This window comes from Podarcis pityusensis (genome assembly GCF_964106645.2).
Source record: "Podarcis pityusensis genome assembly, chromosome: 15".
NCBI classification, from domain to species: domain Eukaryota; kingdom Metazoa; phylum Chordata; class Lepidosauria; order Squamata; family Lacertidae; genus Podarcis; species Podarcis pityusensis.
In genome coordinates, this window is record NC_138040.1 from 4,798,285 (window position 1) to 4,817,139 (window position 18,855).

Genomic DNA, 18,855 nt, shown 5'->3' on the forward strand with positions numbered 1-18,855 from the left:
ACTTGGAATTTTGCCAGTCTGTCTTGCTCTCACCTTTTCAAAGTCGTGTGTTGTAAGCTGTTCTGGAAATCCTCCCTCGAAGATCAGGGTCCCAAATATCTAAATAAGTAAATATTTTGGGTTGTATTCAACTAAGGGCTCGTCCACACTTCTGCTTGTCCCTAGCTTCAGACTGGTCTGAGCATTTTCTGTTTTACCCAGGAAAACCCACTGTTTAGTGCTGAGTCGGAGCAGAGAAAATCCAATTGACATCTGTTCCGATTCAGCGGTAAGGATCAGGGGGAAGCTGGGGGACAAGTGGAAGTTTGCTTACACCAAGTTATGCTGTAAGTAAGAGCCATTGGAATTAGTGGGCCTAACTTTGTCATGCCCATTCATTCAAATGGGTCTCCTCCGAGTAGGAATAGCATTGGTTACAACCTCCTTATGCCCTCTTTATGTTGACATTATGACATACTCACAGGGTTGAGTAAAGATTATGAAAATAAGTCCTAGTCTAACTTTCTAACCACTGCACCACACTGGCTGTCTAAATGGGATTTAAGTGGAACTAAATGGGCCCTGATCCACAGAAGTCATTGACACAATACAGCAATTGTATGCCCGTCTGCTCAGATGTAAGACCTTTAGAGAGCTATGAAACTTACTCTCAGGCAAACATGGATAGGATCGCAGCTGAAATATGCTTTTGATCGTGCCACACAATTCTTTGCTGTGTTTGCTACAACAGATTTAACAGGGCTGCCCCTTATGGAATAGAGTGAAATGATTATTAAAAATATCCATAATTAACTTTATTTAATGGGCTCGCGGGGGTGGCAGGGAACAGCAATGAGCAAAATATCCAGCAGACATGATCTAAATAAAAACCCTAACAGCCAGCTTTTTTTATTAGGGCTCCTGTGCCTTCCATAGTTCAGTAGATGAGGAAAGGTTGGTAGGTGCAACTTTTAACACCCCACCACCACCACCACCACCGTGCTGAAATTTATTTTAGACAAGTTAATGATACATAAACCCAAACAGTCAGAGCAACTGTTTCCTTTCCTAAGCTCCACTGGACACTGTTTCTTTTAAAATATTACCACTAATGATTCCTTCTAATAGCAAACTTGGGTGATGGAGTGTCACCAGCATTGTTGCTAAAACTGAGAAACAAGAGGGAACTAGCTGCATGCTTGCTACATTTAATGTTACACTTCTGTTGGAGGTGAGGGGATAGAATGGAATGGAACGGAAACATGAGAAAGGGCATGCGTGGCTGGCTGGCTGAAACCTCAAACGGGAATATTCCACACATTTGTTGCAGGTCCTGTTTGAAATATTAAAATACCACCACCACCACCACCAAATAATAATAGCAACAATAAAATCCAGTGAAGATTTTCCATCAGAGCAGGTTAGCAGGAATGATGATCAAATGAGAGCTTATTAAACATGATTATTTTTATTGAAAGCTGGTTCCCACTTCATATTATTATTATTTATTACTAAATTTGTATGCCACCCTTCATCTGCACATCTCAGGTTCACAACATAAGTTGATGTCAGTGGGGGGACATCAACATAAATCTGATGCACTCACCTGAGCAGTTGGGAATGGGTCACAATTCAAGGTGTTAAATACTAGCAGGCAAAGCCCTAAATGGCTAGGGGCCCAAATGCCTAAAATATAACCTCCCTCAATATCAACCATGTTGGGTTCTGTTGCCCCCCTCTTCCTGTTTAGCTGCAACTGTGTCCCTCACAACTGCTGTTTTGTTGCCCCTGGACCAGCTTGGAAGTACAGGATAAAAATAAAATAAACAACAAGATTGTCAGCCACAGAAAACGAGTCACCTGTGGTGGGCTATGCCCCGAAAGGTGGGATATAAATGATAGAATTATTTAAAAAATGGTTACTTGTGCTTATTTAGATAAAATGCATAATTGGTGAAGTCTGGATTGCTCAGTGTTTACTGTTAACACGTAAGCAAATTTAGTTATATGATGTTGGTGTGGATGACAATAATATAAGAAAGTGTTTATCATGCTGACGACACTAATGATGGGAGGAGCAGGGGAAATGTAAAAGTAGTAATACTATTGCTGCTGCTAATAAGAGCAGGCTCGCTCAATTCCTGTCTGTAATAATGATGATTATACCATTATGACAATAATGTTGATAATAATAATAATGGACAGTGCAGGGGACGTGCAGTAGTAATAACAGCAACAGAGGGGGCCAAACGGCATCCGATCAGTTTTTACACGATATGGTTTCCATTTCCAACTTTTCCTAAAGACTTCTCTTTGACATTTCACGACCTCCACCTTCCCACACTGGGTTTGGGAGGGGCGGGAGCGGACAGTTGCCTGACTTAATTTGCTTATCTGATCTTAATGCTTACCGCTTCTTTGCAGTCATATGCTGCGACAATTACGCGTGGGAGACCTGTAACTGTTTGTTTTGCTGTGCGATTTGAAAAGCCAAAAAAACCCAAATCCCCGAAACGCCAATATTCCCAGCCGCTTTGCTCGAGCCTCCCCTTGCAGTGTCTCCACCGCATCACTAGGTGGCGCCTGCTCAACAGCCACCCTCCGCCTGAAACTTTTCGGTTCCCCTCCGCTTCTCCCCCCGCCGCGTCTTCCCTACCCCGCCTCCGTCTCTCTGGCGCCTCTAGCGGCCGGACGCCGCCTCGTCTCTTCTTTTTCTCTCACTCCGCTTCCGACCAATCCCCTTCCTCCTCTTCCTCCGGCTCCTTCCACCGCCCGGGGTTTCTCGCCCAGGAGCCAGTGGCTGCTGGGCCGCAGCCGGGGAGCCCCTCCACGTGACGCGCTGGCGGCCAATCAGCGGCGGCGGACTGGGGTTGAAAAAAGAAAAAGGAAAAGTGGGCGGCCAATGGCGGCGGGAGCCAGAGGAGGAGGAGGAGGAGGAGAGCGAGAGGGGCAGGTTCCTACCCTCCCGACGCTGCTCGTCTGCTGCGGCCGCCATTAGAGAAGCGAGGGAAGAGGGAGGGAGGGAGAATAGAACCCAAAGGCGCCGAGGGGAAGGAGAAGCGGCGGCGCGCCTCGGTTTCTGGAGCGGCGGCAGAGGCGTCATGGGCTCCGAGAGCAGCTGAGGAGGCGAGCGGAGACGGAGGAGGAAGAGGAGGAGGAAGGCGGCGGCGCGGGGACTCCAGCCCTCAGGATGCCGCGGCTGGGCAGCCGCCGACAGAGACACCGCTGAGGGAAGGGAGACCAGGGCGAGGAGGAGGAGGAGAGAGGCCGGCATCGCCGAGGGGGCTGCTCGTGGCGCGCCGACCCCGTGAAGCAGCAGCCCGACCCCGCCGCCGCCTCCAGCCCTTCTTCGGCCGCCTTCACCTGTCACCGTCTCCTGAGGGGAGGTGGGGGCCCCAAGAAGAAAAGAAGCGGAAATTCCCTCACGGCGAAAATTGGAAGGGGGGGAGAAGAAAAAGAAAAGGAAGGGAAGGAAGAGAGTTTTGGTTTCTCTCCACCTAACGTGGCGACGCTATATATTTATATTTAAAAGGGTTTTGGGGTTTTTTTTAAAAAAAGAAAGTTTCGCCTCCCTCCAGACACTTCGTTCTATATATATATATATTCTGAGAGGAAAGTCATTTCTTCTCCTCTCTCCAGTTTCTTCGAAGACGTGGAAGAAGAAGAGACTCGTTTCTTTATGAGGGAGGGAAAACATATTTCAGTTCACTTCTCATCCCATAGACACTTTTTACTACCTTTTTTTTAAAAAGGAAAAGCTCTTCCGTCAACTTCATCATCTCGTTTCTCCAGTGTCTGAAGAAGGAAAAGGGGACGCTCTTTCTTCTTGCCCAAAGGAAAGAAGGGAGAAAAAGCCTTTTCAGTTGCTGCTTACCATAAAGAAAAAAAACCTATCCTCTCTGCAAATATTTGTGGCCTAGAAGATTAACCTGAGGAATAACTCTCCCTTCATTTTTTTGGAAAGGGGACTTTTCAGTTCTTAATACCTTCAACCCTTCACAGATAATTCAATTGTTTATAAAAAAAAATCATAATTACTTTTGGAGGAATAGCCCTGGTTTTTCTCTGCCCTTTCCCCTTTCAGTGGCTGAAAAAGAGGTTCCTTATACCTGTTTGAAGGTGGGGAAAAGGTTTGCTACTTTACTCCCTTAAAAACCAACAAACCAACCACCATCCGCAAATACGAAGGATTGACCTGAGGAATTAATTTTGTTTTTTTAAAGGGCTTTTTGGAGGGGGGCACAAGGAGGTCATCCATTCCTTTCCCTCTCTTTTTACCCATCAGCAGCAAAAAGGACACTTCAGTGCACTTGAGTGCTTGGATGAAGATGTTTTCTTTTTGGAGGCAGGCAGTTTGGAAAAGGGTTTTTTTGCTCACTCAGCTCTAAGTGGTTCCTGCTTGGAACCTCTCTGTGCCTAAGAAAGAAAAGGGTGTTTGGGAGAGGGCTTTTTGGGGTGTGTGTGTGGATGAGTTCATCTTGAAGTTCATCTCCTCACCTCCTAAAGTGTGCTTGTTTTTCACCCATCTGTTTGGGGAAGAAAAAAAAAACAGGGAAGAAGATCTATACATATCCACCCTCCATTATCAACATCACTCCTGGCCTCTTCCAAAAAAAAATCAAATTTAGCAACTGGAAATCACATCTGGAAGAAAATACGCGTCTGGGTTTCCCTCCACTTCGATGCCGAGGATTTTAAAGGAGGATCCTTGGAGCTCTTGAGGGAACTTGGAAGACTCCGCTTAAACTCTTTCCCCCCTCCCTTTCCCCCCACCTCCAGCAGGAAGAAGGGAAAATTTGTATTTGGGGAAGGGGAGGTTGGCCAGTCAAGGATAACACCACCTTCTTGGGACAAACCACCACCTCCTGGAGACCAGAAAGTTTCCCTTCCTCCTCCCCTTCCAATGGCTTGATTTTTTATTCTTATTTCTGGAGTGGAAATAGAAGCAAAAACGACCTTTTTGCATCTCCAACTCTTGAGAAGAAACGAGGAAAGGACTTCGCACCGTCTCTTCTCTATCTCCGCCCCCCCCCCCCGGGTCTTTTCTTCACTCTATAAATCCGGTGTGACGAGGCGGGGGGGACAAGGCGCAAGAGAAATTCCTGGATTATTTCCCACACACCCTACAGCCACTGGATTATTTGTGTATCTTCCTTCTGCCCCCACCCCACCCGCGTTTGCAGATTGAAGATCGTAAATCTTTCTATTTTTGCAATCCCTTTGGATCAAGTACCCCCAATCTTTCTCCCCCGCCGCCGCCTTTTGCCCAGGAGGCTGTGAAAACTGATCCCTCTCCACGAAGATTTTTCTTTTGCACTTTTTTTTTTAAATTGCCTCTTCCTTCCTTTTAACCTCCCCGGGTTATTTATTCCTTTGCCTTACTTGTGCGCTCTCCCTCCCCTTGATATCTCCTCTCCCCGCAATGTGTGTGTGATTCTTTTTTTTAAAGGGGGGAGGGAAAGGGCCGTTTTCCCTCGGTTGTGTTTCTCCCTCCCCTCTCGGTCGGCGTGTGTGTGTCTCTCGCTCGCTCGCTCTGTCTGTCTCTTTTCTTTCTTGTCGGAGGCTGTGGGATAATGGCGTGTGGGTTGTGGCTGTGAGGATGAGTTCCTGCTTCGTGCCGAACGGGGCCAGCCTTGAGGATTGCCATTCCAACCTATTCTGTTTGGTAAGTGGCTACTTTTTTTTTTAGGGGGGGCGGTGTGCAGATCGCCGGAGATAATCATGCAAGGAAAGGTTGGAGGGGGGAGGGAGACGAGATCGCCAGGAGAGGGGAGGGAAGAGGAAAGGAAAGTGGGGGGGGGGGAGGAAGAAGAGAGAGGAATGGAAGCAAAGCAGCCATTTTTAGCATTGCATCTGCTAGAGGAGTCTTCTGGAGCAGGCCTTGCCAGGAATTAACTAGCTCTCCTGTATATATATTCCCCTCTCTGTCTCCCTCCCTTCCTCCAAAGACTTTATGCCTACGGCTCCCCTGCTCCAGCTTGCTTTTTCTCCAAATCATTCTTCACCCTCTTTTGTTTTTCTTCCTCCGATTCTCCACTAACTTTCGATTTCTCTCTAATCTGTTGTTGTAGGTGACATGATTACTTACGCCTATTTTATTGCAGTTCAATTTCAGCCTAGTTTTAGCTTATCTCTTCTCTCTCCCACCGTCCTTTTTCTGCTTCCCAAGCTAACTTTGGTGAAACCCTCCCCTCACTCTCCCCCCAGTTCTCTAAAAGTGTCACCCTACTAAAACTGGCAACAAAAGTCCTGGTGGAGGAGGCTCCACTGTATTGCTATTCGCAGGTTACACATTATTTGTTTATTTTTTAAAGTGTGTGTGTGTGTGTGTGTGTGTAAACGGATCCCTCCACTGTTTTGTAACCTTGCCTTATTTAATTGCTGCCGTGGAATTCAGTTAAACCTTCATTCAGTTAAGATCCCAGCGTGGGTTTTGCTGACCACTTTCTCACTCTGGATTTATTTCAATGCAAATTGGCAGCAGACTCGACCAGCTGGTGTTATTTAATCCTGAAAGTTAAAAAAAAAAATCTATGCCAAAGCTATTGTGCTGATGCGTAGTTGGGTGTAAGGAATCCAAGCAGTCTATCTCTGCAGGATCACAGGTTACTGGCTGAGCTGGCCTGCTGCTCATGAGTGCCAGTGTCTCTTTAAAGCATGTCTTCCCTCTTCTCCATTTCTCTTTCCAAGATCACCAACTGTTGCAAATTCTGTCACTTGACAGAGGTGCTGGAACCTTCCTTGTTGGAATTAAATAGGCCAGGAGAACCTTTATTGTATCCATATACTGGGGAAGCAAGTGAATTTTGTGTTGAGTGGAAAGAGCACCCTCTTTATCAACAGCTGGAAAGTGAACCCTGTGTCAGTGCCTACCATTTCTCTTAGCCCCCCCCCCCAGCTGCTGTTGAAACACTGGTCATTAAAAAAAACCTCTTTCTGGGAAAAGGAGTGGAGAAAGAACTGTTGAAAGTTTCCTTGAATTGTACTGGAATCCATTAAAAGTTTGGAATGGTTTTTTTCTTTGTTGGTTCCCCCCCCCTCCCCATTTGTCTACCCATGGGGATAGTCAGTATTTTCAGTAAAGCCTCTGCCTTTCAAAATGATTAGGTTGTTTTGTTGCAGTGCTTCTAGTGCTAAGTAGCTAAGGAGAGGGTTATTAGTGAGGTGTTTATTTGCATTTGTAACAGATGTAGATTCTCTCTCAGGAAATGGGAGTTCTCTATATTTGGAGATTCAGCAGGATTTGCAAAAGTGATGGTATAGTTCAAAACAAGCACTTGATTTTATGATATTCTAACATCCTAGGATGCTCTGTTTGAATAACAAAACTCCCACTGATTTGAAGGGATTGAAGTCATTGCCACTGGCTTATTGACCGAAAGTTGTCATAAGGAGGTGGTAGGGAAAATGCATTTTTTAAGTCCAAAATGCATATGTGCTTAGTGAAATGGGAGAAAGACCTGCTGGGAAGTGAACAGAAATATCTGTCTTCGGTAACTGCCGCAATTTTACAATGAAACCTTCCGGTTCCCTCTAGTCTAATTCCTGTTACAATTTTCTTTCAGGCCGATTTAACAGGAATTAAATGGAAACGCTACGTATGGCAGGGTCCAACATCTGCACCAATCCTGTTCCCAGTGACCGAAGAAGACCCTATCCTAAGCAGCTACAGTCGTTGCCTCAAAGCTGACGTCTTGAGTGTGTGGCGGCGAGACCAGAGGCCTGGGCGCAGAGAATTGTGGATATTCTGGTGGGGCGATGACCCCAATTTTACTGACCTAATTCATCATGACCTAACAGGTATGGCAGAGAAGTCTTGGACACTTTATGTGGTGGTATCATTCTTCAGATATACAATTTTATTTTGCTAGTTTGCTGCTCTAATAAGCTTGGATTTATTGAGAATTGAGAGATGAAGTACACCTTATTGCAATTATTCACCTTTTTTTACTCTGCTGTTAAGAAATAATTTTTATATTGGAACCTCCTTTGGTCAGGGACTTCTCCAGCTAATGTTATTCCATAAAATGTCATGTGCCCTTGTGGTGCCAAATAAATAGCAAATACACAGAAGTGCAAACTGGTCTTCTGATTGTGTGGGAGAAATCTTGGAGGACATCTTGTGGGATTGCTTTGTTTCTCTCTCTCTAAAGATATGTTAACACATTTGGAAAAGTGGGTGGAATATAAGTTTGAATGTATAGAACACAAGTATTTGTGTTGAATGTGAGGCAGGTGTGGAGTCATGTGCTTCTGTAAGTCATGCTGTGTTTAGGTAATTTTGTTCTGTAGGGTATATTTTTTGTTAGGTATGTTGCTAAAGCCAGAGGTACAGCTGGCTTTTGTTAGGAAAAGGAGGGTTAGATGTGGAGGCCGCATTGGCTGTTTTAAACCACCATCTTGAAGTATAGGTGATGGGGAGGGGCTATAGTTCAGCGGCAGAACACATGCTTTGCATGTAGAAGGTCCCAGGTTGAATCCTTGGCATCTCCAGTTAAAATATCAAGTTGTAGTCGAGGACTTCTAGAGATTCTGGAGAACCACTTCCAGTCAAGATACACTGTATTGGGCTAGATGGGCCTGACCTGATATAAGGCAGCATGTTATAAGGCAGTTGTGTATAATTAAACTGGTGGTTTCAGAATCGGCAGCATTTGATAGACCCCACAGGTGTCACTTAGGCTGTGTACACACTATACATTTAAAGCAACTTCCCCCCCCCCCTTAAAGAATTATGGGCACTATCCTCACAGAGTTAAAATTCCCAGCAACCATTCACAAGTGAAAAAATGTGTTTCAAATGTGCTTTAAAGATATGGTGTGTGTGCAGCCTTATTCTTGCGCTTTGGCTGCTGTGTGGTGCTTATTTGTCAGCTGTTTTGAGTGTTCATGCAGAGCATGGCGAGAGATGCTGCTCCAAGCTGGGGGGGGGGGTGTTGTATGTAAAATGACAGCAGTTTTGTGGGTTGGTTTTTTTTTGAAAGTTGAGACTGAGGTAGCTTTGTAGAAGTAGATCTTGAGGAAAGGTTTAAAGTGGGGGAGGAAGCTGGCAAATCTGAATTACCTGCTACATGCTGTTATTGACTCTGACCCATATTGTCTTCTCATCAGTTATGACCTGCTATTGTGACTTAGCTGTATAAAGCAGCCTGATGCTTTTTTAGTATGAATTGACACTTGAAATTTGAGTGCATGTTGATTGCAGTAGGATCATCTATATAAAACTATTCCTAGTTTGGACTGTTTTCTCTCTCCGCTCTGCCTTGGCAGCAATCTGGTTTTATGAGCCTGAAGATGCACTTAAATCTTTAAATGTCCTATTTAAACACTATAATCTCTTACTCTTATGTACACCTAGCACACTCTCTGTGCTATATTGAAAATTCCTAAATGCTTAATAGTCATTCAGGTAGATTAAGCAGCCTTTCTGTCACACTACTACTTCCTGTTTAAATTCTGTGTAGTGTGGTTTCTAGGACATTTGAGCTGTGAATCAGAAGTCCCCGATCATGACTCAGCCATGAACTCACTAGGTGGCCTCAGACAAGCTTCTTTCTCAAGTCTGTGAACATCTGAGTAGTATAAAAATACAGTTGTTTTTCTTAAATCAGATCATGGGAATAATAGCAGTGTCCTTCCTGAAAGGGCTGTTGTAAAGATAACTGTGAGAGTACACATGAGGCCATTTTGAACGCTTGAAATATGTGAGATCGCATGGCAGGTCATGTTTAAACTGTCTGCAGGCAGAGATAGTCACTAAATATAGACATGGTACTGTTGTAGTCTTGGCAATAACTGTTCAGTAGGTAGTTGCCCATATTACTCCTTTTCCTCCTAGCTTCATGGTGATGCTTCTGACAGTTTGCTCTCCCATATTTCTGGCATTCTTGTCCCAACTCACGACTGGCATCGAGGGTGAAGCTGCAGGAGCGGCCTCAATGTAGTGCTGTGTGATTTCCTCCATGCTAGATGGGGAGGAAGGAGAGCTTTATGATTGCAGCTGATCTATATGAAACTGTGTCACTAACAATGCTTAATGGGTGGTGTTGTCTTCAAATGCCAGTGATCTCTATGGCAGCAGTGGGACTTTTGGGTCATCTGGGAGCCATTGTCTTACCTGTTGCAGGTAACCAGGCAAGTGCCAAATTATAAAGCCGTGTTGGCAATTTCTTTTTTATTATGTATTTTTATCCTAAGCTTGCTTTTGAGCTCTAAAGCATAACCCAGATGAAACTACAGTACCTCTGGGACACTGAAGATGTAGATTGGAGCGTTTTTGTGGTTATGGCACCCATTGTGGAACTTGGTGCCCAGAAAAAAGTGCCCATTTCCTTCCTTATGCTCGTAATTTGCCTGTTTGTGTATTGGGGAATGGAGAGTGTTTTTATTAAGGAATGCCTCTTAAGACTGTAGTGCTTGGTGGCTGCACTGAGGCTGATTTTTAATATTTGATATTAAACATACAAAATTGGAAAAATACTAAACATGTGATATAAATAATGATAGAACAACGTAATCGTGTACTGTACTGTTCTATTACAAGACATATAGAAAATATGCTATGAAAGGGGTAATTGCTTCTGGTTCTAAATTGCACCTAGTCTAAAATATTTTGCTTGTTTATGGAGTGTTCTATAGAGAACTAGCAACCATGACAAATATTTTAAAGCCCCATTGATTCAGTGGGTTCATTCAAGATGCACTTGAGAAGCCTCAACTTTGGCTGGATCATGTTGGCAGTAAAGAGTTACAGTCCTCTCTGTTCTAAAAAGAATGCAGACCTCAAGCTCTAGCCTATATCCACTTTCACAAATATCTTATTTATTTCAGGTGATTATGGTAATTAACACTTGCTTAAAGCACTTCGTGTACAGCATTTCAGTCATCTTTGCAGCAGCCCTGCAATGTAGTTAATCTCTTCATGTGGCTGAGTCTGAGTGTGTGTGTCAGAATGCAAGAAGCTGCTGTATACCAGTTCATGTTCTTTTTACCTAGTGTCACCTACTCTGGCTAGCAGCAGCTCTCCAGCTTCTCATGCAGAAGGTCTTTACCATCCCTTGTTCCCTGCTCCTTTTTAAATTGAGGTACCAGGAATTGGTCCTGGCACCTCCTGGGTGCAAACAGATGGTTCATTTGAGATAACTCAGTTGGTAGAGCATGAGACTCTTAATCTCAGGGTTGTGGGTTTGAGCCTCACGTTGGGCAAAAGATTCCTGCATTGCAGGGGGTTGGAGTAGATGACCCTCGTGGTCATTTCCAACTCTACAATTCTATGTGTATCATCTGTATGATTAACTCTAAAGTGGCTTGCCTAAGGCAAAGAGGAGATCTGAAGAGGGAGATTCCTCATTTGTACCTCTGTTTGCTAGCATTTACACTACATATAGTTTTCTGTGTACATTATAAAGAGGGGAAGCAGTTATCGTTGCCATGGTGCCAGTCGACTTGAAACAATTGCACTAGTTTTATTAGCATAATCTTATTGAATCTCCATATGTACCACTCTTCTATAGGAAAACTTAACCCAACAGTGGCATATTATATACTAGAGAAGGGTTTTATTGTTAAAATCGCAGATGTGTTTTAAGTACTTGAGTTAGTGGGAGCAGGACGTGGTTAAAGCCAGTAGTCCTAGAATGGAGAGGCTTTTGCAAAAAAGGGGTCACTTGCAGATCAGATACTTGGGCATTCTGGTAGTACATCTATAGCTTCCTTATTTTGCCCTGTGAGTTACCTCAGTCATAACTTGCACAGACTGTCTTCTGTAAAGCTGAGCTGTAACTTAGACCATAAACCTATTTTTGTCCTGGGCTGCTTCCGAGCAAAGGCCAGTAGATTTGCAGGAGTATCTGTTTAAGCTTGGTGCATTAAGGCATTCAAGATGGGAAAGGGAGATGTCTTTCTTACTGGGACACTTTTTGTATTTTGGGGATATTCAAATTTTCATTTTACTCAGAACACCATCTGAAAGAATGGAAAGGCAGCAAAACAAACAAATCTGATTTAATATATTTATGTGATAGATGTACGCACACAAGAGGCTGTTTGCAAGGTTGTATAGGAATGCAAATACTGATAGTAATCTAAGCTTTTAGCATTCAGTTGTAGGAAAGTGTGACTGTATCAGCCTGTTTTGTCCATCTAACTATTCATGCTAGGGATTTTGGTTTGGGACCTTTTGCATATGAAGCCTGTCCTCTACCACCAACCCACAACCCTTCACTGATTTGGAATGAGTGACACAGACATGAGCTTGCATCCCTGGCTGAGGAATCTACGGTAATTTCCTTCCTGGGAGCAGCAGCTTAGCCCTCATGGAATGCTGTTGCAGAGGGTCCAGCTTCCTGCTGGAATTGGCCCTTCAAAAAGGGGAATGTGGTAAAAACTGAAAAACCATCCCCGCATGCATGTATGCATGCATGCGTGGTAGGTAGTGCACAGTCCTTTGGATACTGGTCATAACATCTCATTGAGCCAGAAATCTATTTCAGCCTTTTGAAACAAAGCTTGTAAATTGTCCTATTCCTAGAATCACAGTGGAACCATTGTTGTGTGTATCCACGAGTTATGGGAGCTTTTAATAAAAATGGAGCAATAGCTTTCAAGTTTGATTGACTGCAGGGGTGAATGTAGCCTTGCAAATGTACCTTCGAAAGTGTGGTACATTTTAAGTTGAAATAGGACATTATTGCCAGAGAATAATGACCGTAGTCTTGCTTGCAATATCTTGCAGCAATATTCTAAATCAGGGGTCAGCAAACTTTTTCAGCAGGGGGCCGGTCCACTGTCCCTCAGACCTTGTGGGGGTTGGACTATATTTTGAAAAATATAGATACCCTGCAAGCTGGTCCTGCAGCTGCCTCTGAACATGGAGGAGGAACACACTCTGCACACACTCAGGAGTGCGTCTCGGTGGCGCCCGCTCACCGGTGTTGACGAGCAGCAGCCGTTCCATTGGCCTGTCCCTGCAGAGCTCACAGGCGGTGTGCACCACGCACTGCGGTCCATTGTCCAAGGCTGGCGGGCAGGCCGCGCACGCAGAACGCCCATGGTGCAGCCCAGACCCGCTGCCCGCCTGCCGGCTTCTCCGTCCATGGCCACACCGGTTTTACCTCAGCTGCAGGTGGCAAGGCTTCCTGCAACCAATCTGAAGCCCCGCCAGCGTTGCTGCCCACCCAGAAACTGTGCCAGCATCACGGAAGTCAGTCCCCATATGGTGAAGTGTCCATAGCACGTGGGGACTGACCGAGTGGGCGGCAGGGTCTGCTGGCCGGATTTACAAGCCTGGGGGGCCGCATCCGGCCCCCGGGCCATAGTTTGCCTATCCCTGGCCTAAATGCTTTCTTTTGATATTTTGTTCTTTTTACATAAATGTTCCATCTTGTCAGTGCATTCCATTGCAGAGATACAATGCACTTATTTGTACTGGTTTCCCCACATTGTCCACAACTCTTAAATCTTTTGACTTTTGACTTTGTGTTCAGGAATACCTGACCTGCAGCCTAGTGAAAAGTTGCTGTTGGCTGTTAGCTTCAATGGGCTTTTTCATAGTTTTCTATATTAATGCATTCAGAAGGAGTTATGCAACACCATTTTCTAAGAAGGCACCTGGGATACATCTGAAAGAGAGAAGCTGCTTTCAGACCCTTATGTATGCTTGTTTTTCTTGGAAGGCTACTTTTAAGAGTGGAGTAAAGAGTGAGGTCCAAGGTTCTGTAGCCTCAGATTTGTTGTTCCCAGTAGGTACTGTAGAGGGGAAAAGTTGGGCTGGGTTGCTCATGTAGCTGACCCCTCTTATAGCTGAACATGCAATTATATGGGATTTAACTGAGCTTATGCTTCAGATATAGTTCAACAGCGCATACTGTGGTTTAGCCTTTGTTACATGTTTTGCACACTTGATAAGCCATAAGAGAATTTTTCTGCTGATCCTTTTTTCTTGTGCCACCTTGGTAGTATGAGCCTTTGCTGTTTATTAAGGCTTAGTTAACTTGCTGAATGTTTTGATTTACATGTTCATTTAAAAAAAAAAAAAAGTTCGCTACCAATTCTGTTATTTCGCTGGCCCGTTTTTATTATCACATTTCCCTTTATGTGTAATATACTGAAACTTCCTAAAATTAATTGACTAGGTTTTGTGCTTCATTAGCTGGAAAGCTTTGACTGTGGATAATGCAATTTTTCTGAATTCTGAAACTTCTGTGCTATGTCTCTCTGGCTGAAAACAACTGTGGCCAATATAATGTAGTATTGGGCATCTTAGCACGAGAGGGAGGAGAATGATTTGAGTGAAAATTCTTAGAAAGTTGTGCAATGATATTGGGCAAGCTTATGAAAAGGAATGATTATACGTTCTCAGACCTTCTTGGACACTTACTGGGTTCTGGCTTTGCTTCGGAGCATGAAATGGTGTTTCTGCGGCTGCAGGTCCTTGGATGCATTAGGAGTTTTTGGCAGTGGCCCTTTGTGCAAGTCTATTGGCTGGAGCTTTTTAGTAATTGATTTAAAGCAGCAGTTTTCAAGCTTTCTACCTCCAGGGAACCATTTCCACATTGGCTTTTCTGCCACAGAACACCTTTGTGTTATGCAGAAGATCCTGAGGGTACATAGCCAGTTTGCATGTAGTGCTAGGTAGCCAGTCCATTTGGGCCTTGTTGTTGTTCTGTGGGAACTGAAAGTGCACCCAAAAATATACCTGGCATTTGTTTGTGGTTGCATGTAGCAGAACATTGCACTAGTGGACAGGTTGTCTTTCACAGAAGCTTGTCTACTGCAACTTATTTTTCTCTTCGATAAACCACTGAAAAACAGGGTTTGATGGAGCATAGTTTAAAAATCACCAGATTGAAGGATACTACTTGGATCTGGAAGTGTTCTGCCTTGCATAGTGTCGCTGAAGGAACTGAATGCAGGCTCCTTCAAGAGGCTTCTCATCATTTTGTTGGTTTTCTTGGATCTTCCTTAAACCAAACAGTACAGAATTGGTGATGTTTTCTGCCATCTAGCTGTATGCTTCCTTGTTCTTCAGGCCCTGGACCTTGTTATTTTGCCTGGAAGGGAATGCTTGGATGACTCTGCCAGCTGGCTGCATTGGCTATCGGCATCAAGCCTGGGATAACTGCTGCTCTTTTTTCTCTTTTTTTCCTGCTCTCCACAGAGCCTTCTTCCTGCATTGGCTTGAAGGGATTTGTTTCTGAAGCCAGGGTATTGGGTGAAGAATCTTGATACCATTTACCAGATGTAATATGAAAATTACCCCTTCAGCTGTGCAGCCAGCTCTTGGCTGTGGTATTATTTTTATCTTATGACAGCCTCACAACAGTGACACATGTCCCCAGTGACAATAGAAGCTCGATTATTGTAATTCCTCCCCTGCAGGGCTTAAAGTAGGACATCTCCATTGCTTGCAGCTTGCTAGGAAAGCAACAGTCTGTCCTGATAGGAGCAATAGTGGTTGTGTCTGCCTCTCTCTTTCTCTCTCCCCCACCCCAACAGATAAACAGGACTGTGCATATTCTGTGCTAGTGATAAACCATGCAAATAGAATTGTGTGTGCATGTATAATGTAGTTGAATTCCTGGATTTTGGAAATGGTTTAGGCCAGGGGTCAACAAACTTTTTCATCAGGGGGGCAGTCCACTGTCCCTCAGACCTTGTTGGGGGGGCAGATTATATTTTGGAAAAAATAATAATGAATGAATTCCTATGCCCCACAAATAACCCAGAGATGCATTTTAAATAAAAGGACACATTCTACTCATGTAAAAACATGCTGATTCCCGGACTGTCCTTGGGCCAGATTTAGAAGGTGATTGGACTGGATCCAGCCCCCGGGCCTTAGTTTGCCTACCCATGGTTTAGGCATTCTTTCAATGGGTGGAATAGCAAGTGATGAAGGACAGGGAGAAGTGGAAGCCTATGCTGTTTATTAGGATTGGGCGATATCTTGTTACCTGCGTTGTGTTATATCATCAGCTAAATATCACAATATACAGATTAGGGCTGGGCGATATTAGGTTTTGAGCATCGCAGTATATCACCAGCCAGACACGGCAGTTTGGCGATATACAAAGAGCTGCATTGGCCCCAGCCTGCGAAGCCCTGGGTGAGACTGCTTCAGCTCTCACTGCGTGGGAACTGAGGTGCTTTCACCCCAGCGCCTCACAGGTCGTGGCCAATGCAGCAGGCCCCAGCCTGCTGCTCAGACGGAGGGAGCCCTGTGACGAAGTGTGACAGGCTCCGTTTGCACGGCTCCCTTCTCTGGCAAGGTAGAAGGGGTGGGCAAGTGGCCTCCTTTTCTTGGGAGAAAGATGTTGCTTGCTTGTCTCCCCACCACCACCAGTGGAGACGGAGGGATTCCTGAGAATGGAGACTGACAGCTGCAATCACAGGGATCCTTCACCTTCCCTGTCAAGGGGTGAGGGGCGAGGAAATAGCCTCCTTTTCCTAGAAGAAAGAGGTTACTTGCTCCCCCAACCCCTTGCTGGTAAAGACGGAGGGATCCCTGCAAACAGAGCCTGACAGGTTCTTTTGCTGGCATGGCCCTCTCAGCCGGGGAGCGCAAAGCCTCCCGCTCCCTACCTGAGGGAGCCCAAATCCTTTTCCTGCTAGCAGGAGAAAGATCGGGGCTGCTCAGCTGGGAGTGCGAAGCCTTATTTCTCAGCCTCTTGAATCTGTTTAGAAAAAAACAAAAAGTTCATGGTATTGTGTTCTTTGGCAACGTTTTGGATACATGTGGAGACATGTTCTGTTCATCGGAATGGTTCCTTTTCAAAGCAATTGCCTCAGTGCCTTTTGCGCAACCCCTCAGTGTGTTTCTTCATTTGCAGTTTTTATCTTGGTACTTGATATGCGTAAAAGCTGGAAAGGTTTAATCAACAGCACCTTCCAGGCCTTTGCTGTGCCAGCAATAACTTGTCCGTGGTTCATATCTCCACAGAAGGGGGCAGTGAATGGGTGCAAGATGGCAAACATGGACTTCGGGCTTGATAATCTTGTTGCCAATGCAAGCTGGCTTAATAAGGATTGTGTGTGTGTGTTTTTTTCCTCGAGCCTCTTCCCTAAGTACTGGTACATGTGAACAGTGTTACATGGGTGTATGTAAATGGAGGCTTTGGCTGACAAAATATTCTGTTAAGATTTTACTCTGCTCATGTATAATTTGCTAGACAAAAATGCATGTTAGGCTGGAACCCTAAGCCCCTTTACAACTCTTTTTTTTATTTCAATGGGGGCTTGCTTCTGAGCAGTGTTAGAAACTGAGATAGAAAAGCTAGGAGCCAAATGGCTCCTGGGACGCCTGGGTTGTGAGCATCAAAACAGAATGTCTAGTCACCTTTTGGGGGGTGGTGTCAGCAACACTTTTTATTTATTAATAAGAATGAACTAATACACAATTCACATAAATGACACATTGTTAATATCGTATTTTTAGCAGAAATTATTAATACATGTTTCATTTGGTGTTTACAATAATAATATTGGTACCATACTTCCGTTTTCAAAGCACTCAACCCTTTATTGTTAAACTTCTTAACATATAGTCTATCCTTAATATATACTTTGAGGCTTCAAAGCACATACATTTCAGTAATCCTTGAATGTCAGCCAGGTGGAAAAATGGAACCCGACTCCAGCTCACAAATGGATAATCTTTAGGCACAAAATACACCTTGCATCCCGCTAATTTCAAACCCTGCTTCTGAGTAAACATACTTAAGACTGCAGTGGCTGGCATGTGCCCCTTTGGGCCGCCTCTTTTGGAATTATTTTCCTATGGGAAGCCCCCAAAGCTTGAGCCTGTGTGTCTTTTGGGAGCAGCATGAGGCACGATTTCCTCCCCCATCCCGCAAACTCGCTTTTGATGACTAGGAATATGGTACCGTATTTTTCGCACCATAGGACGCACCGGACAATAGGACGCACTTTGTTTTAGAGGGGGGAGAACAAGAAAAAAAAATTCTCCCCCTCTCTGCCCAGCGCCCCTTCAGCGAAGTGGCAGGAGGCGCTGTGCAGAGAGGGGGAGAACTTTCCCCCTCTTGTTTTCCCGCTCTAAAACAAGGTGCCGTTTAAGGTGCGTTCAGGCAGCTACCTTGGAAGCCTGGAGAGCGAGAGGGGTCGGTGTGCACTGACCCCTCTCGCTCTCCAGGCTTCAGGTTCCTTTCGACCTGCTCTTTGGGGCTGACGGGGGGAAGCCCACCACCAGCCCCAAAGGGCAGGTCAGGGAACAGCGGAAAGGCGCAGCGGAGAGGCTCCTGCCATAGCCGTGCGTCACCTCTCCAGCCGGGAGAGGGTCGCGAGGCTATGGCTTCTTTAGCCCCGCCCGCGCTCTCCCGGCTGGAGAGGTGACGCGCGGCTATGGCAGGAGCCTCTATAGTCGCGCGTCACCTCTCCAGCCGGGAGAGGGTTGCGGGGGGCTTCTTTAGCCCCGCGCGCGCTCTCCCGGCTGGAGAGGTGACGCGGGGCTGTAGAGGCTCCTGCCATAGCCGTGCGTCACCTCTCCAGCCGGGAGAGCGTGCGCGGGGCTAAAGCAGCCCCCCGCGAGTGCTCTCCCGGCTGGAGAGGTGATGCGCGGCTATAGAGGCTCCTGCCATAGCCGCGCGTCACCTCTCCAGCCAGGAGAGGGTCGCGGGGCTATGGCGTCTTCGCTCCATAGGACGCACACACATTTTCCTTTCATTTTTGAAGGGGGAAAAGTGCGTCCTATAGAGTGAAAAATACGATAAGTTAGACACACTGCTTGCCATATCCTAAAGGCTCAAGGGATGAGACAAGTCCAGTAAAGTGTAATGGATTTATTTTCTCCCCAGGAACTTGTCCTGAGATCCCTTGGTTATTTATGTGCAATTTAATTTTCTAGATCACTTTTTTAAAAAA

The 18,855-nt window shown here is 45.3% G+C and overlaps 1 protein-coding gene across 1 annotated transcript in view; it reads left to right on the plus strand.

The window, feature by feature from the left end:
- The first annotated feature begins 2,938 nt into the window (after nucleotides 1-2,938).
- The window catches only part of MED13 (mediator complex subunit 13), a 105,807-nt gene continuing 89,890 nt past the window's right edge, over nucleotides 2,939-18,855 (plus strand). Inside the window, exons 1-2 of the mRNA XM_080982744.1 lie at nucleotides 2,939-5,644; nucleotides 7,545-7,779. Of these exons, the coding sequence (XP_080838870.1) occupies nucleotides 5,579-5,644; nucleotides 7,545-7,779 (301 nt within the window). The 5' untranslated portion in view covers nucleotides 2,939-5,578. The remainder of the gene's footprint in view (nucleotides 5,645-7,544; nucleotides 7,780-18,855) is intronic.